This window comes from Physeter macrocephalus, chromosome 12, assembly GCF_002837175.3.
Source record: "Physeter macrocephalus isolate SW-GA chromosome 12, ASM283717v5, whole genome shotgun sequence".
In the NCBI taxonomy this organism is placed as follows: domain Eukaryota; kingdom Metazoa; phylum Chordata; class Mammalia; order Artiodactyla; family Physeteridae; genus Physeter; species Physeter macrocephalus.
This window is the reverse complement of record NC_041225.1, coordinates 82,797,161-82,823,991: the sequence shown is the minus strand read 5'-3', so window position 1 is coordinate 82,823,991 and position 26,831 is coordinate 82,797,161. Positions and strand designations below refer to the sequence as shown.

General features: G+C 37.9%; 1 protein-coding gene across 1 annotated transcript; it reads left to right on the top strand.

Moving 5' to 3' along the window:
* The first annotated feature begins 2,064 nt into the window (after positions 1-2,064).
* Positions 2,065-24,547, top strand: C1D (C1D nuclear receptor corepressor). The gene is made up of 5 exons (XM_007105102.3): positions 2,065-2,125; positions 19,075-19,221; positions 19,982-20,048; positions 20,350-20,405; positions 23,326-24,547. Exons 2-5 carry the CDS (start codon positions 19,084-19,086, stop codon positions 23,488-23,490), a joined length of 426 nt encoding a protein of 141 aa, XP_007105164.1. The 5' UTR covers positions 2,065-2,125; positions 19,075-19,083; the 3' UTR covers positions 23,491-24,547.
* The last annotated feature ends 2,284 nt before the right edge of the window (positions 24,548-26,831 follow it).

The following is a 26,831-nucleotide window of genomic DNA, read 5'->3' as shown; positions in this document are numbered from 1 at the left end:
AAGAAAAAATTTACCATTCTGTGGTAGAAGTGCAGTTGACTGAGAGCCGCCACCTGGCAGCATCTTTAGGCTCTACTTCCGTTTTCAAGCTGAAGCCATGCTCTTGCTAATGACTGAATATAGAGGTGGGTGCCAGTGCCTGGCCATTTCTGCCCAATGTGGTCTCCTCTAAGGGGCAGTCTTTGCTCTGGAACTCACTGTTGGGGTGGTGAGACCCTGTCAGATGTCCATCACGGTCTGAGGCTTTCTGCTCAATCCTGCTTCCTACGTCTTTATCTTTCAGAGACATCTCTGCTTCCCCCACACCTCAAACCTCTTGTACTACTAACTCCATTTCAGTGTTTGCTTCCTGATGACCTAAATGACACAAGGTCTGACAATTTGCCTTGAAGCCTCATTATCACTTTGGTGCTGGATGAACTCTCAGGTTCTGAGTTATTCCAGGTGTTTCAGTCTTCCCAGATCTCAACAGTCTTCCTGGTAAGGTTATGCACCCAACTCTCCAGGATTGTGCTACTGAAAATGTGATCTCTGGACTGGCTCCCATCTCCGAACTATTTCTTATTACCTGTCCACAATGAGATGAATGCAGAAATTGAGAATAATCATTTAAAAACTTTTATGACAATTTGGCATCACTCCAACAACTAAGGTCTGTGAACTGGTTTTCTTGAGTAGGATATAAGATTAGTTTGGATGTTGTTGAACTCACACTGTGAGTCCCATGTTGTGTGGATTGTGTAGTAGTCATATGTAGTAGGACCACATTGCAACTTGCGATATTTTGAGGTGACTCTATGTATAAAATCTGGAATCTATTTCTTTCATCGAGATAATTTAATCTTAAAGATAACTTTAAAGGATAAATTGTTGGAACTGGCAATTGATGAAGGATTGAAGATGAATTTTGAAAATGTCATCATTTGTTTTATTTTACTTTTTAAAAATATTTATTTATTTATTTAGCTGCATCAGGTCTTCGTTGTGGCACCCTGGGATCTTTAGTTGGCTCCTTAGTTGCAGCATATGAACTCTTAGCTGTGGCATGTGGGATCTAGTTCCCTGACCAGGGATCGAACACTGGCCCCCTGCACTGGGAGCATGGAGTCTTGGCCACTGGACTACCAGGGAAGTCCCTGTTCTATTGTAGATAAAAGTTAAAAATGAATATTCTTAGCTCGCAGAAATTGCTTTGAAAACTCTTCTCCCATTCCCATCAACTTATCTCTGTTTCTCTACTGAGTGTAAAAACAAAAGAGAAACAGTTTAGATACTCACCACCCTCAACCGGAAGCCTTATCTTTAATCCCACTGGATTAGAATAACAAACCAGAAGAAAGCTCATTTGCCACTTAAAATAATTTAGATATTGACACACACCGTGTTTTTTCAAAGTGCTTTTGTAGGCATTTAATATATGGAATCGCTATTTCATGCATACCTTTTAGTTAAATTACGATTGTGGAATAAAGTCAGGAATGTAAAAACGATGCTCCTAATCGTTCAAGTAGCAATATGCAATCTTTGTCTTTTTTTCCTTTTATGTTTGTTCTGATTTCATTTATTGCAGTGCCGTTTTATGTTTTTTGAAATAATTAGAAATCTAGGCTTCTCTTTTGCCTTTTTATCCATCTTTCAAGCAATTCATTTTGATTGTATTTTACAAACGTATCTCGTAGCGATGGGTTGGAAAAACAAAGAACCCGAACTTTCACCACGGATAACTTGGGAAGCTGCTTTGGAGGCTAATTTTGAGGCGGACAACGGGAAAGTAGTAAGAACCTGGGCCCTGCAACCAGTTTCAGCGAACGTAAAAACCAGCACAAACCTTTAGTAACTTTTTTTTTTTCTGGTTAAATATGCTCAGTTTGTAATCCGGTGGGAGTTGGCCTAATGCAAGTCTAGAAAAAGGTGCCGGCGCCCCGCCCCAACCCCCTCCTATACCTTTGGCCTGCGGCGCGGTTAGAACATGGCCTTTGAGGGCGGAAGGGAAAGGAGCGAAGGGGCGGGGCGAGAAGTGTGAGGTCACCGGAGAGCGCCGCTCGCGCTGCGGGCAGAGCCGGCGCGCCACTTACGTCATCGCCGCCGACCGCTTTCTGGGAGGCAGGAGTGGAAGGCCCGCGAGGTATTATTCAGAGCTGGGGTTGGAGTTTCTCGTGCTTTTAAGTTCGCTTCTCCTGGAAGCCCCCCTGTCACCCTACGGCTGACTGTGGGGAGGGGGACCGGGCTGCGTAGCCTTCCGCGAATGCGAGCGTTGTGGCAAGATCCCCTACTTCCGCTTTCCTGTGGCTGCTTGCTGGCTTCGGCTTACCTTGGCCCTTCACGTCTCTGGGTCCGGCCTTTCGCTTTTTCCTCGCTTCTTAGCTCCGCCTCTCAAGTATTGGAGGGCGGAGAAATTAAGAGCACGTGACTTCATCTTTAATTTTCAGCTGCCTTCAAACCTGGTTGAGGGAGGTAGGCCTAAGTGGCAGGTGTAGGGGAGTAGCTTTCCCGTGTCATCCGTTATCATTCACATACATGATCACGCACTGCCTGCCACTGCAATATTAGCCCACCTGAGATGGTAGGCTAATTTCGACCTTAAGGTGAAATCTAATGGGATCTCAAAAAAGTGGTTTTTCTTTACGGCCCAGGAAAGTTTAGTGTGACTGAAACTTATGTTTGAAAGTATCTTTTGTGTCTTGCTGTTTGTTGACTGCAACAGTTTTGGCTTGATAAAGATGTATCTGTCCCAATGAGATGTTTATTAATCATAAATAAACACTTATTAATCTTTTTGGACTGTCTGATAGTAGACTGACCCGAGACTTAACCGAATGTTGACTTTGGATTCGAAAATAACCAAATAATTCCTATTGAAATTCCGAGAACTGTTTGTGATTGATGGAAAATGATAGAGCTCACTGTTTTGTTGAAAGAGAAAGTAATGATTGTGTGAACAATGTCTTTTCAAAATAATTAGAGCGGTTCTGAGTCAAAAGATGTTATAGCTGTCTTCAGATAGCTATGTTGTATGTATTGCAGTTCAGAGGTGATATAATTTTTCATAACAGTCTTAAAATTTTCAAATGGCTCTTTATGTGTGTTATCTCAGTTAGCGACTGTTTCCAAACCCTTCAAGTATGGCTCTAAATAGTCCCCACTGGGTTGGGGTGTTTGATCATTTTCACTTTAGTAAAATAATAACTAGTATTACTAGTTAATGATTGAGCCCTGAGCCAGGCACTGTTCTAAAAACTTTACCTATATTATTTATTTAACCTGCACAGTACACCTGAGAGGAGATGAGAATATTGTCATAAGCAAATTCCATAGTTTTGGAAGGTAATTTTACTGCTTCACGTCAATAATTTTGAAAACACTTCAAATTAAACGTTAGAATTAACAATTGAAGTAATTTCATTGTAATCTGATTTAATTATTCATCTCGATCTTGAGCAACCTCTTTGTAATTTATATCTTTTTCTACTATGAGACTTTGGGATAAACTTGTTTTTAGAGGCTAGCATCTCTATCTTTTCTCCGTGATTTTACTGTAAGTATGAAGGAGAGTTACAGGCTGCACTAGCATAGACTATCTGCCAAAGACAACAATATCTATGGAGAGATTGTAGTATATACGTTTCACTATCATTTTCTAAGGTAATGCAGTGCAAAAAAGTCATTACGTTAATAGAATTCTGATGCAACATTTGCGGATGTCTCTCTAGTTTTCCCCCCAAATTATATATATTTTGGATTTGTTCCTGGCTTAGTTCATAATTGTATGTAACTCTACTTAGTATAGGGATGGAAACAGCCCTGGAATGTACATTATTATATATTTTCTTTTGGATCCACATGGTCACTATCCTAATCTGATATTGAGATTCTCCAAAATTTGGTTCCAGTTTTACTTTCATTGTTTTAAGTTAGTGAACAAATAGTTATTAAGTACGTGGCAAGACTTTATGTTAATCATGTGGAGATATGGTGGGTAAATAACCAGTGGAAGCTTTTGAACAGAGGAGTGACATGATCTGGTTTAGGTTTTTAATAGGATCACTCTGCCTGCTGTGTTAAGAGCAGGTTGTTGGAGAGAGGGGTAGGCAAAGCCAGGAGACTAATTAGGAAGGTGTAATAATTCAGATGAGATGATAGCAGCTTCACAGCTGGAAAGACTGTGGTGAGTAGCAGTTCAATTTTGGATGTATTTTGTAGGTAAAGCTAACAGATTTGCTTATGGATTCAATGTGGGTTGTAAGAGAACCGTCAAGGTTTTGGGCTTGGGCAACTAGAATGGTTAATTGCCATTAACTGAGAAGTGGAAAACTATGGCAGGAACAGGTTTGTGAGGGAGAATTGGGAGTTCATTATGATGTGTTAAGTTTGAGATCTCTGTTAGTCATCCAAGTGGAGATGTTGAGTAGGCAATTGAGTCTACCAGCTCTGGAGTTCAATGGGGAGGTCATTGCTGGAAAAGAACATTTGGGAGTTGTCAGATGGTATTTAAAATTGTGAGACTGGAGAAAATCGCCAAAGGAGTGAATGTAAACAGAAAAGCAGTACAAGATGTGAGTCTTTAGGCATCTTAGCCTTTATAGGTTTGGGGAGATGAAGACCCAACAAAGTAGACAGAAAGAACAGCCATCGGGGTACAAGGACAGTTTTGAGAGTCTATAGTGTTGTGGAATTCAGGGTGGAGTAATGTGTTCACTATTCTCAGATGCAGGTTATGGATCAGATAGATAAACGAGGACTGACATTTTTGGATTTATCAAGATACATGAGAAGGAGTGTTATTAATGGATAAGTGATAACGGTCTGGAGAACCTTGGGAGCAAAGAGGAAGAAGAGACTACTTTTGTTTGGGAGATATGGAAGCCTTTATAGAGGAGAGGGCATTTGATGTGTGTTTTAAAGTATTAATAGGTTTTACTAGGCCCAGAAGACAGGGGAGGAGTGGGGGGAGGGGGTATTGCAAGCAGAGGAAAAAGCCTTACTTCTCTCCCTTCAAGGCCATACCTCCCAGTCAGCTGTCTTCAAGATGCTTTTGCAAGTCCTTTCCTTTGTATCCATTAGTCAGTTCCTCATTCTGGATTACCATTCTTGCTCCAGGCCTACTGAACCCTGCTAAAGAAATTCACAAAAGACCCAAATTAATGCTGCCCACCTTCAAATGGGTCCTTTCTCGGTTGTCTGACAGTTGCTTTATTTATCCCTACTCTCCTCCTAGCACATACTCCACATTTACTCAGCACTGACTACATGCCAGGCACTGAGGAGTCATTTCTTTAATAGATATTTATTTAGCATCTAGGACATGCGACCCTGATATTTGGAGTGTATATGAGCAAAGACTTGCCCTGCACCAAGGTGCTTACAGTCCATTGTGGATGATGGACAGTATTCAAATAATCACAGAAATATAAAATTACAACAACGATATGGAGAAATACATGGTGCTGTGAGACTGTATAACTAGTGGATGTGACTCAGTGTGAGGCAAGTGGGAATGCTTCCTTGAGAAAGCATTGTTGATGAGGGAGCCGAGTTAAGCAGGCCAAACATGTTGGTGGCAGGAAGTCCTCACAACAACTCTAGGAGGAGTTTCTAGAGAGCACGAGGCTAGAAAAGCTTTTGTACCATGAGAATAGGGAGAAAGTGACCTTATGGTGGCTAGAAAATTTAGGTGTAGGGAAGGCAATCCATTCATATAGTTCTTTGAATAATATAGAGCTAAAGAATATAGGTTTTTTTTTAAAAATAAATTTATTTATTTTTGGCTGCGTTGGGTCTTCATTGCAGTGTGCGGGCTTCTCATTGCGGTGGCTTCTTTTGTTGCGGAGCATGGGCTCTAGGTGTGTAGGCTTCAATAGTTGTGGCTCACGGGCTCTAGAGCGCAGGCTCAGTAGTTGTGGTGCACGGGCTTAGTTGCTCTGAGGCATGTGTCTTGTGTTGCGGAGCATGGGCTCTAGGTGTGTAGGCTTCAATAGTTGTGGCTCACGGGCTCTAGAGCGCAGGCTCAGTAGTTGTGGTGCACGGGCTTAGTTGCTCTGAGGCATGTGGGATCTTCCCAGACCAGGGCTTGAACTTGTGTCCCCTGCATTGGCAGGAGGATTCTTAACTACTGTGCCACAAAGGAAGTCCCAAGAATATAGATTTGATTGTAACTGTTGAGTTGGGGGCAAATGACATTTTATCTGGCATATTTGGAACTAAAGTAAATTCAAAATTTCAGAGAGTTGAAAATTTCATTTATAAACTTATGTACTGTTGTAATATGTTACATATATTATTGTTTAGAGATCGTAATTCTGAGAGTATAACATAAAATGTACTCCTTTACCTTCCTGCTTTGGTTTCTCAGAAGTAACCATAGTTAATAGTTCCTTTTGCATTTTTAAAGAAACTTACATGCATATAGAAGTATGCTTCCACACTCATACATCTTTTTACTTAGAAACAAATGGGTTGTATTATAAATGCTGTTCTTCAGTTTTTGCTCACTTAATATATATCAGAATTGAAGCTCTGCTTCATATTTTTCTCTGCTGCAGAGTATTTTATTGAATGAATATATCATAAATTATTTAACTAGTCCTTGCTAATGAGCATGGAGGTTGTTCCCTGCTTTAAAGTGTGTTTTTAAAAAGTGTTGCAGTGGACATCTTTAAACATTATCTTGTGTGAAAATGTGCATTTTGAGACGTAGAATTGCTGGGTCAAAGAATTTGTGCGTGTACAATTTTAAAGCATAGTGCCAAATTTGCCGCCCAAAATACTCAGTTTACACTCCAATTAATAGTAAATGAGAGGCTGTTTCTCTTCACCTTTGCCCATATTAAGTACTATCAGTCTTTTTGATTTTTGCTTGTTTGACAGATGAAAAATGGCATCTTGTTGCCAACAAACACGTGAAAGAATGCTCAACATCATTAATCATTAGAGAAATGCAAATCAAAACTACAATGAGATATCATCTCACACCGGTCAGAATGGCCATCATCAAAAAATCTACAAACAATAAATGCTGGAGAGGGTGTGGAGAAAAGGGAACCCTCTTGCACTGTTGGTGGGAATGTAAATTGATACAGCCACTATGGAGGTCCCTTAAAAAACTAAAAATAGAACCACCATACGACCCAGCAATCCCACTACTGGGCATATACCCTGAGAAAAACATAATTCAGAAAGAGTCATGTACCACAATGTTCATTGCAGTTCTATTTACAATAGCCAGGACCTGGAAGCAACCTAAGTGTCCATCAATAGATGAATGGATAAAGAAGATGTGGCACATATATACAATGGAATATTACTCAGCCATAAAAAGAAACCACCTAGAGGGGTGGGATGGGGGGGGTGGGAGGGAGGGAGACGCAAGAGGGAAGAGATATGAGGATATATGTATATGTATAACAGATTCACTTTGTTATAAAGCATAAACTAACACACCATTGTAAAGCAGTTGTACTCGAATAAAGATGTGAAAAAAAATTGGCATCTTGTTCTGGTGATTTATGTTTCTTTACTTACGAGTAAGATTGAGTAGCTTTCTTTTTGCTTATTGGTCGTCTGGATTCCTTTATATGTGAACTGCTGATTTTCTTTGTTCATTTTTCTTTGGGGTTGTAGGTATTCTTTTTTTGTTATAAATTTATTTTTGGCTGCTTTGGGTCTTCGTTGCTGCACACGGGCTTTCTCTAGTTGCGGCCAGCAGGGGCTACTCTTTGTTGCGGTGCGCGGGCTTCTCATTGCGGTGGCTTCTCTTGTTGCAGAACACAGGCTCTAGGTGCGCGGGCTTCAGTAGTTGTGGCACACGAGCTCCAGAGCACAGACTCAGTAGCTGTGGCGCACGGGCTTAGTTGCTCCGCAGCATGTGGGATCTTCCCAGACCAGGGATCGAACCCATGTCTCCTGCATTGGAAGGCGGATTCCTAACCACTGTGACACCAGGGAAGTCCGGGTTGTAGGTATTCTTGTGTGTTGTTCTTAAGTCGATTTGCAGAGGCTTCTTTTATCTGTCTTAATGTTGCAAATATTTTCCCCTAGTTTTTCATTTGACTTTAGAGTTGGTTTTTTAATTTATTTTTTCATGCATACATTTTTGTAAGGGCCAAGTAAAGATATAAGGCATCAGGATTTTTTTAGAAGGAAATTTGTGACATTATGGAAGTAATTTGACTGGAACGTCAGCCTTTGTTGGAAAGGTTAGTAATACAATACAAACCTCATTTGAGGCCACTGGCTCTGTCTTGTTTTTATAAGTTGTTTAGCAACTATCACAGAGCTGGTGAACACCCAGTAACCTTCCCCTCACTCCAAATTATATTTGGAATTGAAATGAGATGTAGTCGAGTATTCTAGACTATACTTTCTATTTAGGTGTTCCCCAATTTATTTATTTTTTTGAAACCTAGAAGGTTTTTTTAAAAAAATATTTTATTATTTTTATTTTTGGCTGTGTTGGGTCTTCATTGCTGCACGTGGGCTTTTCTCTAGCTGCAGAGAGGGGGGGCTACTCTTCGTTGCGGTGTGCGGGCTTCTCATTGCGGCAGCTTCTGTTGTTGTGGAGCATGGGCTCTAGGCGTGCAGGCTTCAGTAGTTGTGGTGCACGGGCACTAGAGCGCAGGCTCAGTAGTTGCAGCACACAGGCTTAGTTGCTCCACGGCATGTGGGATCTTCCTGGACCAGGGCTCGAACCCGTGTCCCCTGCATTGGCAGGCGGATTCCCAACCACTGCGCCACCAGGGAAGCCCTCCCCAATTTATGAGCTGGGTTATATTCTAAAAGTTAATTTGTGGGTTGGCTATCTAATTTCACTATAGAAATAATGTACATAGGTTCTTACCTTTGTTCTCAAAGTATGGTGAATCCTTGAAGGCTAACTTTTTTTTTTTTTAAGGTAAATTCAACATGTCTTGTAATTTTACCCTTATGTGCATCAGTTTACATCCTTACCTCATAGGGGTATTTTCTTATGTACCTGTGATGCCATTTTTATAGCTGAATTATAATTTCATAGCAAAATTATCAATAATTTCTCAGCGTCATCTAGTACCCAGTCCAGGTTTGGGTTTCTTTCTTTCAAAAATATCTTTTTACATTTAGTTTATTTGAATCAAGATCCATACAAGGTCTACACATTCCATTTGGTTGTTCGATCTGAAGGTAGATCTCTTCTTTCTTTCCCTCCTCTCCCTTTTCTTAGTTTTTCTTCATGCCATTAACTTGTTATGGAAACCAGGTCAGTTGTCCTATACGAGTTATTTCTCATTCCAGATTTGTGTGTTTGCTTTCTTGTAGCATGAACTTGTTTCTTTATCCTCCATATTTCCTATAAGTTGAAAGTTAGCTCTAAAGGTTCAGTTAGATTCAGATTCAACTTTTTTGGGGAGTTGGAAATGCTACACAGACGCTGCTGTGTATGTCACATTGCTTCACATCAGGAGGTTCATGATACGTTTATGTCATGTTTTTAGTGATGAAGACTGATCTGTGGGTTCAGGTAGTGACAGTCTCACTCCTCTATTGTAAACTTCCCCTTTTATCTGTCGGTGAACATTACATGAATCTGTAATTTCACTACAGGTTGCAAAATGGTGATTTTCTTTTTTTTTTAAAGGTTATGATTTCTTCCACATTTGTTAACTGGAATTTGAACTCTAGTTTTATTACTTGGGAACCTGACAATCATCAATAACATGTCTATTGTGGAAAAATGCTGTCAGAGCAACAATCTGTGATGCCAGGAATATACCTTTCATGGCTGTAGTTCTGGAGGCTTAAAGGAGTGTGATGGTCTTTTTGACATGTCAGCTTGGCTAGGCTGCAGCCCCCATTCAGTTCAACACCAAACTAGGTATTGCTCTGAAGGTATTTGTAGATATAATCGAAATACACAAACAGTTGACTTTTATTATTCTAGATAATCTGGGTGGGCTTGATGCAATTAATTAGAAGGCTTTAGAAGCAGAGCTGAAGCTTCCCTGACGAAAAAGAAGTTCCACCTGTGGACAGCAGTTTCAGCTTGCAGCCAAGAGTTCCAGCATGTTCTTTCTGGCTCGCCTGACCTGCAGGTTCCTCCACAATTGCATAAACCAGTTTCTTGCAGTACATCTCTTCAGAATACCTCCTACTGGTTCCGCTCCTCTGGTTGAGCCCCAGCTGGTATCAGGAGCCACTCTCTAGGCTCTCATGTTCTCTAACAAAGTGGGGTGAGGAGTGGTGGCAAGGGTCAGAGAACCTACTTTTGTTAGGGTAACCCTATAATTTATTGCTCAAACTGGGGCTTCTGAAAGAGAAATGGGGAGCCGAGCAGATGGCAAGCTGAAACAATAGACGTACATCGGGACTCCCTTGGGCAAGTTGAGACATAAAGTCATTCTGTGTGTCAGCCACTGGTGACACATCAGCATGGCGGTGTCATATTGATGACACTGCCCCCTCAGGGAGCTTGTAGTCAAAGTTAAGTAAATCAACACGTGTCACCAGATAGTGTTTTAGGTGACATGAGAGCCTGTAGCTGTGCTTATCCAGACGGAGTGGGAGGGTGGCAGTCAGAGAAGTCTTATCCACTAAAGGGAAACCTGATCTTACCTCCAAATGTAAGCAGGGTTTGAACAAAGTGAAGTGGGAAGGATGGTTCACGTATAGAGAACCACACAGGCGAAAGGTTAGGCTGAATGGGCATAGAACATCTGGAAAACTGCCGTGGTGGCTACAGCTATAGGATTGGAAGAGGGGAGCAATGAAAGATGAGGCTAGTCAGACAAGCAAGGGCCACATCGTAAAGGGCCTCACGTCCATATAAGGGGTTTGGAGTTTACTTACCTTCAAGGTGGTGGGAAACTATTGCAGGATTTAAAGCAGGGGTGTACCATGACCAGACTATAGAAAAGTTATGTTTTGTAACATCCTAACATTGAGAGTGGAGAAAAATTGACAGTAGGGAGACTACTCCAAGGCTCTTGAAATGATCTAGTTAGTGAGAATGGGGGAAAGCTCGTGGCTAAGGAGATTAAGGAGGCCGTATTGACAGGACTGATGGGACTGGGGCCTGAGGAAGCGATGAGGGGAGACTTTCAGGTTCCAGGCTGCACTGAGCTCCCTGAAGCTCAGAGGATGGAGGGGAGGAGGTAGGGGATGATGTCGTGTGCCCCTCCTTTTCTCCTGTCAGTACTGTGGCTCTCATCACCAACGAGAGGAGGGAGGGAATGGCAGTAACGTCCTGTAGGGATTGCTGGGCAGGGTTTCTCCCCTCTGCCCCTGAGTCTCAGCCAGACCTTCCTGAGGGATGAAGAGAGACACCTTCTCTCATGCCCTCTTCCCCTTTCTCCACTTCTGCAGCCTGCGCTTTAGAAGGAGTAGGGGGAGGGGTGGGGAGTCCCTGTAGAACCAGGCAGCGAGTGGGGGCAGAGGGGGGTGAGTTCTCTTCTTTCTCTTCTTTGGACCTTTACCACGTACAGTCTTGGGCAAGTTACGGAAACTCACTGTGGGTCCGTTTGTTGTCTTTGAGGAGTAAATGAATGAATGTGTGTGGATGCTTAGAGTAGTGCCTGGCTCACAGGCAGTGGGGTTCAGATGTTGGCTATGGCTGCTGATAACCATCCATTCACTGCTTCATCCTGGCATCTGAGTAACAAAGGGGACAGAGGGCGGTTTCTGCAGCTCCCTGCTTGCAGTGCTTCCTGTGGAAGGAACAAACACTCAGGAGCTATCTGTATAAAATGTTAGAAGAAATCATTTGAATTGGGGGGAATTTCTGATAATAGAAGAACCTTTTTTTTTTTTTTTTTTTTTTGCGGTACGCGGGCCTCTCACTGTTGTGGCCTCTCCCGTTGCGGAGCACAGGCTCCGGACGCGCAGGCTCAGCGGCCATGGCTCACGGGCCCAGCCGCTCCGCGGCATGTGGGATCTCCCCGGACCGGGGCACGAACCCGTGTCCCCTGCATCGGCAGGCAGACTCTCAACCACTGCGCCACCAGGGAAGCCCCCTAGAAGAACCTTTATTTTTCAGTCTACCTTGCCTTTATTTTTTAGTTAGGAAAAAGGCAAGTGGTTCAGTTCAGATTTAATGAGAGTCATTATTCTTACTTACTGCCTTGCTTTCAGTGTTCACCGTAACCCATTTTAACAATAAATAACTACTTGTTTACTGGGGCTTAGGGACAAGGAATAATTGCAGGAAAAATCCCCATCATGATTTTGAGAGGGGAAATATTTTCTAATAGAAAAATCGGATAAAAAAATTCACATTTAAATAAAGGCTTTTTTGTGTTTTTTATACTTGCAGTATTTGTTAAAAGCCAAAATACTTTATTAAAATATGCCTTTATTTAAATTTAATGATTGTTTATTTTTATTACAATTTTAATACATGCTTTTTCAAATAACGAAATTTAAACAACGAAGAATGAAGAGCTAAAAACATGAGTCTGCTTTATCCCATTCGCATTTCCTATCCCTTCTCAGAAAGAATGTCTATTTTTGTATGTCTCCTTCCAGACCTTTTTCTACATATCTACATACACAATTTTTTAAAATAAATGGCATCTGTTAGACACATTATGTGTTATATACTATGTTCTATGACTTTTTTTCACCACTTATCGTGTATTACTACATAAAGATTTACTTCTTTATTTTTACTCTTTTGGATGGATGTGGTATAATTCATTTAACTGTTCCCCTATTGATGACTACTTAGATTATTCCCAGTATTTGGTTATAATTTCTTCATTCAACAAATGTTTATCGACTGCTAGGCAGTGGTAGTGAACAAAACACAAAACTGCCTGTTTTCATGTAGTTACCTTCTTTTGGAGGTAGACAGACAATAAATGAAATATGTCAGATGCTGTTGAGGCCTGAAGGGTGAAGAAGGAGATAGGAAGTGCTGGGAATGAGAAGAGAGGTATGCATTTTAAAATAGGATGGTCAGGAAAGCTTTACCAATAGATAACATTTGAGTAGAGCTCTGGCAGAGGTGAAGTCATGAGCTTTGAAGCCATTGGTGGGGGAGAAACATTCTAGGAAGGAGAGAAGTCCAAAGGCTCTGAGATGGGGCCATGCCCAATGAGAAGAAGAGCAGTGAGGCCCTTATGGCTGGAATGGAGTGAGCCAGGGGCAGAGTGGGAGGAGATGAGGTCACAGAGGAGGCAGCAGAGAGTCAGGGTTTTTTCGGCCACTATGAAGACTTTGTCTCTTCCTGAGTGAGGCGGGAAGCCTTTGAAGGTTTCCAAGCAGAGGCGTGATAGAATCTGACTTAGATTTGGGATGATCACTTTCTTGATAATAAACTATTGGAATGGAAACAGGGAAGCCATTTAGGAGGCTATTGCAACAATACAGGCAAGACACAATGATGGCTCGGACTGGCTTGGACTAGGGGGGTAGCAGTAGAGGTGGTAGGACGTGAATATGTTTTAAAGATAGGGTGAGAGAGGAGTCAAGGACTATTCTGCAATTTTAGGTCTGAGCAATCGAAAAGGTGGAGTTGCCATGAAATGAGATGGGGAGGACTGTAGTAGGCAAGATTAGTTTCTTTTTTTTTCATTGAAGTATAGTTGATTTACAGTATTGTGTTAGTTTCAGGTGTATAGCAAAGTGATTTGGTTATATGTGTGTGTGTGTGTGTGTGTACACACACACACACACACACAGAGTAAGTCCCCTACAAACCTTCAAGTTGTGCACTTTCAAAGATGCGAATGTATGTTCACATGTCCAATCATGTAAGTTAGTTCAAGTGTCTGGCGTATATTGTCACATGCATGCATCCTCTACAAGTGGTTGTCCTTTTGTGTACTTTACTGTACAGTACTGTATAGAGTATAGTAGTACAGTATGTTTATTTCCTGCGTGTTCATTCGATGCCAGCCCTGTATGCCAGCTGTTGTACTGTACTACTGTACTTTTCAAGGTACTGTACTGTAAGATTAAAAATGTTTTCTTTATTTTTTGTATTTGTTTGTTTTTTATGTATTATTTGTGTAAAAAGTATTTTAAACCTATTACAGTACAGTATTATATAGCTGATTGTGTTAGTTGGGTACCTAGGATAACTTTGTTGGACTTACGAACAAATCGGACTTATGAACGCACTCTCGGAACTGAACTCATTCATATGTAGGGGACTTACTGTATATCCACACACATACATACATACATACATATACTTTTTCAGATTCTTTTCCATTATAGGTTATTACAAGATAAAGTACGCAAGATTAGGAATTGGGCTTTGGGCACATTACATTTGAGAATCTATTAACAGCCAACCAAGGTACTGAATAAGCGGTTGGACATTAAATTTGGAGTTCAGTGGTGAGGTCAGAGCTGGAGATGCAAACCTGGGAGTCATCAGTTTATTAATATAGTTTAAACCCAGAGCTCACCTAGAGAGTAAATTAGAGAAGAGATTCAAGGACAGCCCTTGGGCACGTCAAGGTTAAGAGGCTTGAGGATATGAAAAGGATGCAGCAAAGAAGACCAAGAAAGCAACCTGTGAGGTAAGAGAGAAACCAAGGAAATGTGATGCCCTGGAAATCAGACAAACTGAGCCAGCTATGTCAAATGATGAGAACTGAGAATTGACCATTGAATTTGACAATGTGGCTGAGTGGGTGACCTTGACAAGAACAATTCTGTGTGAGAAATAGGGGGCCTGATTGTAGTAGATTCAAGAAAGAATGGAAGGAGAGGAACTGGAACTCTAGTATTCAATATTAGCAACCCTTTTGAGGATTTTGTTCTAAAAGGGAGATAGAAAATGGGGCTTAAGCTGGAGGGGGATAGGAAGTCAAGGTGTTTCTTTTGTTTCTTATCTAAGATGGAGGAATAAAATGTTTCAAGCTTTTGGGCAATGATCCAGCAGAGAGAAAAACTGATGTAAGGCAAAGTCCCCACTTTAAGAGAAGGGTCTGAAGAGTCCATTTTAATAAATTTATATGCATGTATACAAGGATTTCTGTAGGCTACTTTCTGAAGAGGATATCCTGAGTTTTGGTTATATGTGTGTGTGTGTGTGTGTGTACACACACACACACACACACAGAGTAAGTCCCCTACAAACCTTCAAGTTGTGCACTTTCAAAGATGCGAATGTATGTTCACATGTCCAATCATGTAAGTTAGTTCAAGTGTCTGGCGTATATTGTCACATGCATGCATCCTCTACAAGTGGTTGTCCTTTTGTGTACTTTACTGTACAGTACTGTATAGAGTATAGTAGTACAGTATGTTTATTTCCTGCGTGTTCATTCGATGCCAGCCCTGTATGCCAGCTGTTGTACTGTACTACTGTACTTTTCAAGGTACTGTACTGTAAGATTAAAAATGTTTTCTTTATTTTTTGTATTTGTTTGTTTTTTATGTATTATTTGTGTAAAAAGTATTTTAAACCTATTACAGTACAGTATTATATAGCTGATTGTGTTAGTTGGGTACCTAGGATAACTTTGTTGGACTTACGAACAAATCGGACTTATGAACGCACTCTCGGAACTGAACTCATTCATATGTAGGGGACTTACTGTATATCCACACACATACATACATACATACATATACTTTTTCAGATTCTTTTCCATTATAGGTTATTACAAGATAAAGTACGCAAGATTAGGAATTGGGCTTTGGGCACATTACATTTGAGAATCTATTAACAGCCAACCAAGGTACTGAATAAGCGGTTGGACATTAAATTTGGAGTTCAGTGGTGAGGTCAGAGCTGGAGATGCAAACCTGGGAGTCATCAGTTTATTAATATAGTTTAAACCCAGAGCTCACCTAGAGAGTAAATTAGAGAAGAGATTCAAGGACAGCCCTTGGGCACGTCAAGGTTAAGAGGCTTGAGGATATGAAAAGGATGCAGCAAAGAAGACCAAGAAAGCAACCTGTGAGGTAAGAGAGAAACCAAGGAAATGTGATGCCCTGGAAATCAGACAAACTGAGCCAGCTATGTCAAATGATGAGAACTGAGAATTGACCATTGAATTTGACAATGTGGCTGAGTGGGTGACCTTGACAAGAACAATTCTGTGTGAGAAATAGGGGGCCTGATTGTAGTAGATTCAAGAAAGAATGGAAGGAGAGGAACTGGAACTCTAGTATTCAATATTAGCAACCCTTTTGAGGATTTTGTTCTAAAAGGGAGATAGAAAATGGGGCTTAAGCTGGAGGGGGATAGGAAGTCAAGGTGTTTCTTTTGTTTCTTATCTAAGATGGAGGAATAAAATGTTTCAAGCTTTTGGGCAATGATCCAGCAGAGAGAAAAACTGATGTAAGGCAAAGTCCCCACTTTAAGAGAAGGGTCTGAAGAGTCCATTTTAATAAATTTATATGCATGTATACAAGGATTTCTGTAGGCTACTTTCTGAAGAGGATATCCTGAGTCAAAGGGTGTGTGCATTTAAGAAATCTGTATCAATTTATATTCCACCTCCAGTGTATACCCTTGCTAACGTCAAACTTTGCCAGTCTTTAAAATTATTGCCAGGGCTTCCCTGGTGGCGCAGTGGTTAAGAGTCCGCCTGCCGATGCAGGGGACACGGGTTCGTGCCCCGGTCTGGGAGGATCCCACATGCCGCGGAGCGGCTGGGCCCGTGAGCCATGGCCGCTGAGCCTGCGCGTCCGGAGCCTGTGCTCCGCAACGGGAGAGGCCACAACAGTGAGAGGCCCGCGTACCGCAAAAAAAAAAAAAAAAATTATTGCCAGTCTGATGGGTGAGATCTTCATTATTTTAATCTGTTTTATGCTTTGTAGGAACTCTTTATATAATCTGATTAATCCTTTGTTGTATTTTGGCAAATATTTTCTCCCGTGCTGTTTCTTGCATTTAACTTTGCTTATGGTATACTTTCCCCATATAGATGTTTTTTCAGTTTTTATGTATTTAAGTCTGTCAGCCATTTCCTTTTATAGCATTTGGGTTTCATTTGGATTATGTACATATTTTATATAATCTTTTAATACATTTATACATTTATCTTTTAAATTCATCTGGAGTTTATTTTTGTGTATGTTGTGAAATAGGTATCTAAGTTTTCCATCTCCTATGTTCTTAAACAGTTAAATACCATAAAAATTAACTGTTTCTTAAAGGTTTGGAAGAAATTACCTATAATATTTTCTAGACTTGGAACCTTTTTGGAGCGTAGATCTTTGACTTCTTTAAAGTTTTTTTTTTTTTTTTTTTTTTTTTTTGTCTGTGTAGTGATCTATTTGTTTTATGTACTTCTTTTTAGGTTAGTTTTGGTAATTTTTTTTCCTAGCACCTCATTCTTATCATCCAGATTTTTCAAATTTATTGGTTTAAAATTTTATGTAAAGAAAAGACATATCAAGTCTTCTCTATATTTGTGTCTGTCCCTGTACTTATACCTTTATCTGGGCAGTAGATGCTGGAGTTGTCCTTTCACAGATTGGGAGATTGGTTTAGCAGCTTTCAGCCCTCATGGTTCGCCTCTTACTGTCTTTCATCTTGGGTTTATTACTAGATTCTCCTTCTCTTTTGTTTGTAAGGGATTGCAGGCTCCTTGGTTCTGTTCCCTATCAGTCTAATCCCATTTGCTCTTTAGCTTATAAAAATTTCTGCTGTTGAGGTCAGCTGATGGATATGTGCCCTTGGTTTCCAGCATTACTATGGACTTATTTTTGTGTTTCTTCTGTCACTTTGGAGAGATTTTTCTGGGAGGAATGAGAGGCAAATCCGTATTTTCAGTTAACTTTTTGAAATAGGAAGTCACAATTCTTTCCTGTATGGTTTTCTTTTCTCATAGTCCTTTGTTTAATTGCTGTTTGCACAGTAGTTGGATAGTAACTTTACAGTGTGAGTAGTGATAGTCCCCTGGACTTCACTTTTTTTAAATTTTAAATGAAACCAGATGTCTCAGTGGACTGTACTTGTTGAATAGAAATGTGGATATATTGTGACTAAATATTCAAGTAGTACTTTTAAAACTTAGATGACATAGTCATAACATTTAGAATTATAAGCCACTTTAGAGATCATTAGACCAAATGCCTTATTTAATGGATGAGATATTTGGGGCCCAGAGAGATTCAGTGATTTATCTAAGGTAACAAAGTCAGTGATCAGGCAAGGTGGAAAGCCCGAGTCCCTTTACTTCAATCTGGCTATGCTGTTTGTTATTTTGCACATTCTTGATGTTCTCCTTAGCTGTGTAATGAAAGAGGTATTTTCAGCTAATAAAACCTAAGGATGGTACAATGGCTTGGAATTGCTTCTGAAATTTGATCTTAGATACCATATTAAATACATTGATGTGGATTTTTCTTTTCCTTATATAGCTATTAAATATTATGATGTAAATGTGAATTTTAAAGAATGGGCTGTCAAGGTATGCTCTAGCCTAAATGAAAACCATATTGTTTATTTCTCCCATGTTTCATCTTTTCTGCTTACAGACTTTATGTGATCTATGGACTCTTGAATTTCTTATTAATATTTTAAGCTTAAGGAATATATATAAATATAAATATAAATATAGGCTTGAAAAGTTATTTTATTGATAAATAATCATAAAATATTTCAGATCTAAGATTTCTAATTTTTTGGTTTAATATACCATGCTGCTAGATCAACATCTAAATTTAGAAGTGCCAATATGTATGTTTTTTAAAAAAAGAGCTTTGCTTATCATTTTTTTCAGCAAGCATTAGGGGTAGCGTATATTTATCACACTTTCACTGCTTTGCTTGGTCTTTAACTTCAACAGAACGTTTTTAAAGTGTAGGATTTTTATTATTGATATAACATGTTTGGTAGTCGTATCTCTTTAGTTTTCAAAAAGCTTCGAGGGATTGAGGGATTGATATGTGTAGCATTAATGAACTTGGGTGGGTCCCATCCTGGCGGCCCACCCCCACTCCCCAGCAACCTAAGAAGAGGGGAAGTTTAAACGTGGTTGCTCCAGAATTATATTCTAAGAAGATTTGTTTAATTAACTTCAGGTTTTAACTCTTTTAGCACTTTGGAAACATATGATATGACCTATTAATTTTTTTTTGTAACCTAGAGAGCATTCTCTGTCTCCAGTATGAACTAAGAATTTAATTTTTTTCCAGTTGGTCATAATGGCAGGTGAAGAAATTAATGAAGACTATCCAGTAGAAATTCATGAATATTTATCAACATTTGAGAATTCCATTGGTGCTGTGGATGAGATGCTGAAGACCATGATGTCTGTTTCTAGAAATGAGTTGTTGCAGAAGGTATTTTAAGTAATTTCTAAAAATGTAATTCATAAAACCGAGTGCTATGTTATGAAACATAGAAGAAGAAACAGATACATGATATATGTCCCTTTCCCCCTTTATTTCAATTTTTAAGTGTTTGGATATCTTTACGGGGAAAATATAACAACTCCAAGCTTAGGAAATACCTCCTAACTATATTTTTATTTTGACTTGGTTTTGAATAAAAAAAAGCTCTCCCAGCATTCTTTTTGACAGACTCTATCTTTGACCTTTTAAGTATTACAATGATGTTATCAGGGTTTCTGGAAACCCTATAGGACAAAAAGAGTAAATTGACTTTGACAGTCTAAAACAAATCTCATTATGTTTCTTCTGTCTTTGGTATTGCCTAAGCATTTTAGCCTGCTTCTTATACATAAATGCATCATGTACAATGTTTATATTGATGAATTACTTTTGACATACAAAGCCCAGATTGTAAATCCTGAAATTAAAATAATTCAAAAGATTTTTTTTTTTTTTTGGATTATGCACATTCCTTGTTTAACTTAAAGATGGTACGCTGAAGTGAAAATTTGTGGGCAAAAATCACTGGTTAACAAAACATTTTTTTTTTTGTAAATTATTTCCAGATTATTTGGTTTGATTATTGGATTATAGGAAGTGAACAAACATTTCTTTGATACATTGTACTTGGTGAAAGTTTAAAATATGTGATGGTGCTCAAAGTTTGTGTTTCTTTTTTTCTTTCTCTCTCTCCCTCTTTTTTTAATAGTTGGACCCACTTGAACAAGCAAAAGTGGATTTAGTTTCTGCTTACACATTGAATTCAATGTTTTGGGGTATGTATATTACTTTAGAGTTAATTAGAAAACAAAGTATTTATCATGTCAAAGGTGACTTATTTTTTAAATGCTAGCAATTAACTTTATGGCAATTTTAATAGTCAGATATTTATTTCTTTTAAATCAGAATACCAGATGCCCATGAGCCACACATACATTTAGTATTACAAAGAGGTTGAATAATTTAAGATTTAGTTAATAATTTGTGTGACGTTTCCTTTTTGTAACTAGAGTTTCTTTAATTAATGCTCTTAATTAATATGTATGCATTTTATTCCATGAAATCTTTCTCTTGTAGTTTATTTGGCAACGCAGGGAGTTAATCCTAAGGAACATCCAGTAAAGCAGGAATTGGTAAGATTGCAGTGGATCGATTTCTTTTTATTTTACGTGTAATGTCTGTTGTAGTGTTTCTAAAGGTAAAATCGCAGTACCTTTATCACACTAATTGTGGAGAACAGAATTATTTAGGGATGAAATTACGAAAGTGAGCCAGATTTCTTCGTGCCTTTAGTTTTTCTTTCTCTCACCTTTGTCAGAGAAGGGTGTTCCATATATTATATAAATCTGTGGATGGGAAAATGTCACGATTCTAGTAATTATTTATAACTGCTATATTATTTTTCCTATAAATTCTTGAAATCCTGTTCATCTCTACAACTGCCTGTTTTTTTTTTTTTAAACTCTTATGCAATTCTTAAAAGTATATTCTAGTTGATTTACTAGCCAAGACGGGAAAGTTTCTCCTCCACCGTTTCAATTCTTCCATTAATTCATTTTCTCAGCAGTAAAGAATCCACTTCGGCAACAAAGCTAAAAGCTTTTTTGGCACCAGTTGTATGTGTACTGTCCAGTAATTCTGCATTAGTGACATATTTACAACCTGTAATAAATCTTCTAGGTTTGTCTTTGTATTCCATTTAGATGTATAAGTATAGTATATTATATAAGGTCTGGTATCTTGGAGTTTTTGCTGACTTCAAAAATTAAATCAAATCATTCAATTTGAAAGAAAAAAATTTAGAAATCAAACTTATGGTTACCTCCTTGACTTGGCTTTATGAATAAGAATATTAATAAATTTATTCTTTGTGTTTATAAAATATAAGGTAAATATATACGTGAAATATACTTGACACTATTATTGTTCTAAAGTTTTATGGTGGTTGATATGTATGTTTTTTTATAACTTAGTAAAGTACTTGGTCATTTATTTAAAAAAATGAGTAAACCAGATCTGTTGTCTTCAATTTTTAAATGTGTAGACTAAGACATTTTCTTCTTTTAAATTTCTTGGGGGAAAAGTAAATTTATTTTTAAATACAGAAATTGTGAAAGATACTTAAAGCAAAAATATAAAGCAATATGATCCACAGAGCTTGATTTGACAAGTGATACTGGCTTTAAATTTTAAGAAGTATGCATTGTATCATCTGCTTTCACCTTTCTAATATAGACTTTACATTTATAAAATTCCTCTTTCTTCTCTTAAACACAAAGTTATTTGGAGTAGTGTAATACTTAATTCTGTCACTGGAAAAAGATAAAATCATCTGTCTTCTTTTTCCCTCAGAATCCACTTTATGGAGGAGTACATTTATATTTTGGACAAGGGTTGATAAATGAAAAGCATCCATAAACCTATTCCCCTTTTCTGACTGTGTGACAGATGTCACTAATTGATCACAGAGTTAGTATGTGAGAGGAAGCCTATTTGCCATATCTATCATGAATGGGGAAGGGCATTGAAAATAGTTTATTCATTCGACAAATATTTGAATGCCCACTGGAAGCCAGGCATTATTTCCAAGTGAGATAATTCCTCAGTGAATAAAGCCAATAAATATCCCTGCCTTTGTGGCAGGTGCCAGACTATCTAGTGGAGGGAAACAAACAACATAATCAAACAAACAACAAATAATAAATACATATGAATATATAGTATGTTAGAAAGTTACGTTGTGGGGAAAAAAGAAAAAAATAGCACAGAGTAAGGGGCATTGGAGTGCTTGGGTAGGATTGCCATTTTCAGTAGTAAAGGCAGCACTTATTAACAAGGTGAACATTTGAGGGGACTGGAAGGAAGAGAGGGCTGGCCGTGTGGGTTTGTGAGGGAAGATCATTCTGGGCAGGGCTGGGCTGGGTGTGTGTTGTGAGGACTTTGGCTTTTACTCAGAGAAATAGGGAGCCATGAGGGTTTTGAGAGCAGGGTTGTCAGTTTTTTTAAATTAAAAAATTCTAAGGTTCTGCATTTTTCTGTGTATGTTTATATAACTATTTTGATTATTTTAATGAAACTTGATTTTAAGCAGTGATCAATCATTTACTCTGCTGTTTTATAGCTCTCACGCCTTTATTTCTCCAACTGAAGTATAGAATAGCCCTTTACTCTGATTAGTGGTCTCAGAAGATTCAAAGTGGTACAGGAACCTAGTATGTTTCTCACCTTGTATAGTCTGATTAGAACTGTATATTTCATTAGGAAATATCATGTGCTTTTCAGTCAGAACTATGACATTGGATGAAAAGATCTTGTATTTTCATTATACTTATTTTAATTGTGACACGAAGGTAACACAAAAAAATAAATAGTTAAATACTGCCTTAGCCATTTCCTGTTTAGAAAAATTTCTGGAGAGTTTAGTTTGTATGTTGAAAGTATGTGAAAGCTTTATTTTAATTATTTATTTATTTAGGCTGCACCAGGTCTTAGTTGGGGCATGTGGGATCTTAGTTGTGGCATGCAGCCTTCTTAGTTGTGGTATGTGGGCTTCTTAGTTGCGGCATGCAAACTCTTAGTTGTGGCATGCATGTGGGATCTAGTTCCCTGATCAGTGATCGAACCCGGGCCCCCTGCATTGGGAGTGCAGAGTCTTACCCACTGGACCACCAGGGAAGTCCTGAAAGCTCTATTTTAGATTATAGACTTCAGATACAAGAGAGTTAGTATGTGGATTTAGGTGAATGCTAAATTTCAAAATTTAGTATAACCACATATAAACAATTAAATGTTTATCTCTGTAGTGTCTAGATCTTCCTCTTTTGAAACACTCAGAACACTTCTGAAATGACTTTTTAAATATCTGTGTTCCCCTCAGACTGTGAACTCCAGGAGAACATGGAATGTGTTTATCCTATTCACTTTGCACTTATTGGCACCACTCAATAAGCAATAAATACAAAGCTGTTGAATTTAACTGAGGTATAGTATAATAGAACTTAGTGGTGAACAGCTTAGTAAATATGTTGCCTTTCTTCTTTTGTTGTCTTTAAGGAGAGAATCAGAGTATACATGAACAGAGTCAAGGAAATAACAGACAAGAAAAAGGCTGGCAAGCTGGACAGGGCTGCAGCTTCAAGATTTGTAAAAAATGCCCTATGGGAACCAAAACCTAAAAATGCATCCAAAGTTGCCAATAAAGGAAAAAGTAAAAGTTAACCTTTTGGTTTTGATGTACACATATTCAAAAAGTACATAATTTTTATTGTTTTCCACAAAATAGATGATGATTATGTGGCGTTGTAAGGTTTAAATGTATTCCATATTGAATTCGCGTGTAAAATTTGCATTTTAAATTTGTAATGCTAAATACTTTTCCCCCAGAAAGATTAAGTTATCCTTATTGATTTTCCTATAGAACATTATGTGGTTTTTTTAACATTGTGGTATATTTTATATTTATAGTTTACTGTCTCTTGACAAGACTCTTATTTCCTTACATAGGTCAATTTTTCAAGTGCCATTTTATAAGCAACTATGAAATTTAAGTTAAATGTTCTTTGCAAACATTTGTCTATTTTCGATGAATAATGATTTTATGAAGTTTGCTGAAGTTTTAAAACATCTGTTTTCACTATATAATATTAGGAAAGAAAGAAATGACTTAAACGTCCATTTTTTCTGTGAAGTTATTTCATTATGCTTTCATGATTTTGGGAATTACTGCTTTTTGTGATATTTGAAGTATGAAATTAAGACTTATAAGGTTATTCTTTAATTCTTGGCGCTTTGCCACTATGTCCCATTTAAAGTAAAATATATTCTCATTAACTTTAGATGGGAAATGAGGTTGTATATTGATGGCTGAATTTTGGCATAATGGCTATACCCTATCAATAAAGCTGTAAATGTTGTGTAACTGACCTGTTTTTTATTTTTCTCTTTTGAGTAAATTTTCTCTTGAAATTAGGAAGGTAGTTTTTAGAAATCCTTAGGAATGAGGGAATTCATGAGTTTTTGTTCCTTATGCATAGTGCCCACAGTTCTCTTGGCCTCATGTTTTCAGATTTTTTTATTGTATGTTTCTGAGGCTATAGCAATTACATAGAAGTATTTTGGAACAACTTTGTATGTTATTTAATGCCACTTAAGCAGAGGAGAAATCCGAAGGAGATTACATTGTGTTTATATTCTGATTTATTTTTCTGCAGTATTTGCTACAGAGAATTCTAAATATTAAACGAATTTTTTTATGTCTAAGCCCATGAATTTTAATTATATACCCTTAATGCTTTCAGTCTTTGAATTCACATCATTATGTATAGGAATGCCAAGTACAGTAAAATACTTTAATTTTTGAAAATGAAGTTGTTAAAGTTTTTTGTGTGACTAATTCTCAATAAGTAACCTTGAATAAATGGATTTCTTGATTTATGGTAGCAGATATTGGAAATGGTCTTAAAATGTAATGGATTTTGTAACACATGTTGAACTCTTTCTATGACACATGAAGAGGTAGTCACTGATAGATGCAGAAAGTCTTCTGGCTCAGATGTCAGACAATTTTTGGAGTGGAAGAACACCTATAGTTAGTTCACTCCTTTTTTCACCTTCGTCCCCTCAAAATTCAAATTTGTTTTTTTAAAGTAACTTCTTCATGAGAGAAATAAATGTTATTAAGATCAAATATAGTGGCCTAGTGTTATTTATTCCAAAGAAGGTTATAGCTTGCATTTCTTTATATTTTCTCATTTCATTAAGAAAAAAAAAAGTTAAATGAAAAATGTCATGCAGTTGCAGAAAATCATTAGCCAAATTATTGGTTTGTGAAAGTCCAGTTCTACCTTCTCTTAAACTGGAGATTCTTAAGTAAATAATTCTTTTAAGTGTTTATTAGAGGTAAAAAACAATTTGAGTGTATTCCATTTTATTATGTATGATTTTAAGTACTTACTAGCACACAGTAAGGAGCTGAGTGATAGTAAGTGTATTGGGTTGCTTATTTTTTGTCTATTCATTTCACAAATACTTAATGACATTTACATTGCTAAATACCGTGCTAGGTTCCAGATAAGACAACTCCAGCCTTTATTCTATTTTAAGTATTATGAAAAAACTGGTCTTTTCATTCAATTCAGTTTTTCAGAGTTACTGGAAAATTTATGACAAGTTGTGCTCATTAACCTTAGTCAGAATCATAAAGGGTGATGGGTTGATCTATTTGACTGTGGTACAGTTATTGTTAACATAGTTTGTTCCAAATGACAGTCTGCTCTAAGTTTAGATGTTAATTATATCTTGTATTAATCTCTTTGGGAATTAACAAATTGGAGGGGTTATAGCTATAGATACTTTTAAGATTAGAATTATGGATTATTAATCTAATACTAAATAATGAGATTTAGTCTTTTAATATTATTTTAAGCACAATTTTCTTATTGTTCATAGTTGTAGGATGGGAATTCATTTTAGTAAAGTAGAATATTTTAAGAAGAAAACTGAAGCTTGAATTATGGTTTACATTCCTGGAATTTGAGGTTATGTCAAATTGATTGGTACCCTGCAAATTAAAAAAATCGTTCTACTTAGCTATTAGAAATGGATTAGTATTATTTCTAAATGAGCCTTTAAAACTTGACTAGAAATACAGGAAATGCTTACAAAATGGACAATGTATTGAATATAGATACTTTTTCCTAAGCGTAGGTCATTGGAGAAAAAGATGTTTTAGGAATCACTTAGCTTATAATACTGTTAAACCATACCTTTATGCAATAAATTATCAGAAATTCTGGCTTTACAAAGTAACATTAACTGAGAAAGGTTTGAACAGTGATTCTGAGCCTCATGTAATAGCTAAGTTTGGTAGATAAAGCGGAGAAAAAGAAGCACTGGCATCCTGTTTTCTCCCTTCATAGAATAGTTAGTAAACTTGCTCTGATAAATTCAGGGGCTCTTTTAACTGAATAGCAACCTATTTTATATAAATGTGATCTGAATGTACTTTAATAAAAACATTTCTTTTCCCTATATCCTGGTCTAAAACTCATCAGTTTTGGAAATACAAACCATAGTTTGCTTATTTTATTTTATTTTTTATTTTTATTTTTTTTGTGGTACGCGGGCCTCTCACTGCTGTGGCCTCTCCCGTTGCGGAGTACAGTCTCTGGACGCACAGGCCCAGCGGCCATGGCTCACGGGCCCAGCCGCTCCGCGGCATGTGGGATCTTCCCGGACTGGGGCACGAACCCGCGTCCCCTGCATCGGCAGGCGGATTCTCAACCACTGCGCCACCAGGGAAGCCCTGCTTATTTTAAATATTAGCATTTTATAGTTTTCATTAACAATTATGTTAGGGGGAAAAGTATACAGATTTTATTACATTATTCTGAGGATTTGTTCTCCTTGATTAATTTGCTATTATATTGCTTGTGAGCAGGATTTCAAGAAAATGCTTTTTTTTTTTTTTTTTTTTTTGTGGTATGCGGGCCTCCCTCTGTTGTGGCCTCTCCCGTTGCGGAGCACAGGCTCCGGACGCGCAGGCTCAGCGGCCATGGCTC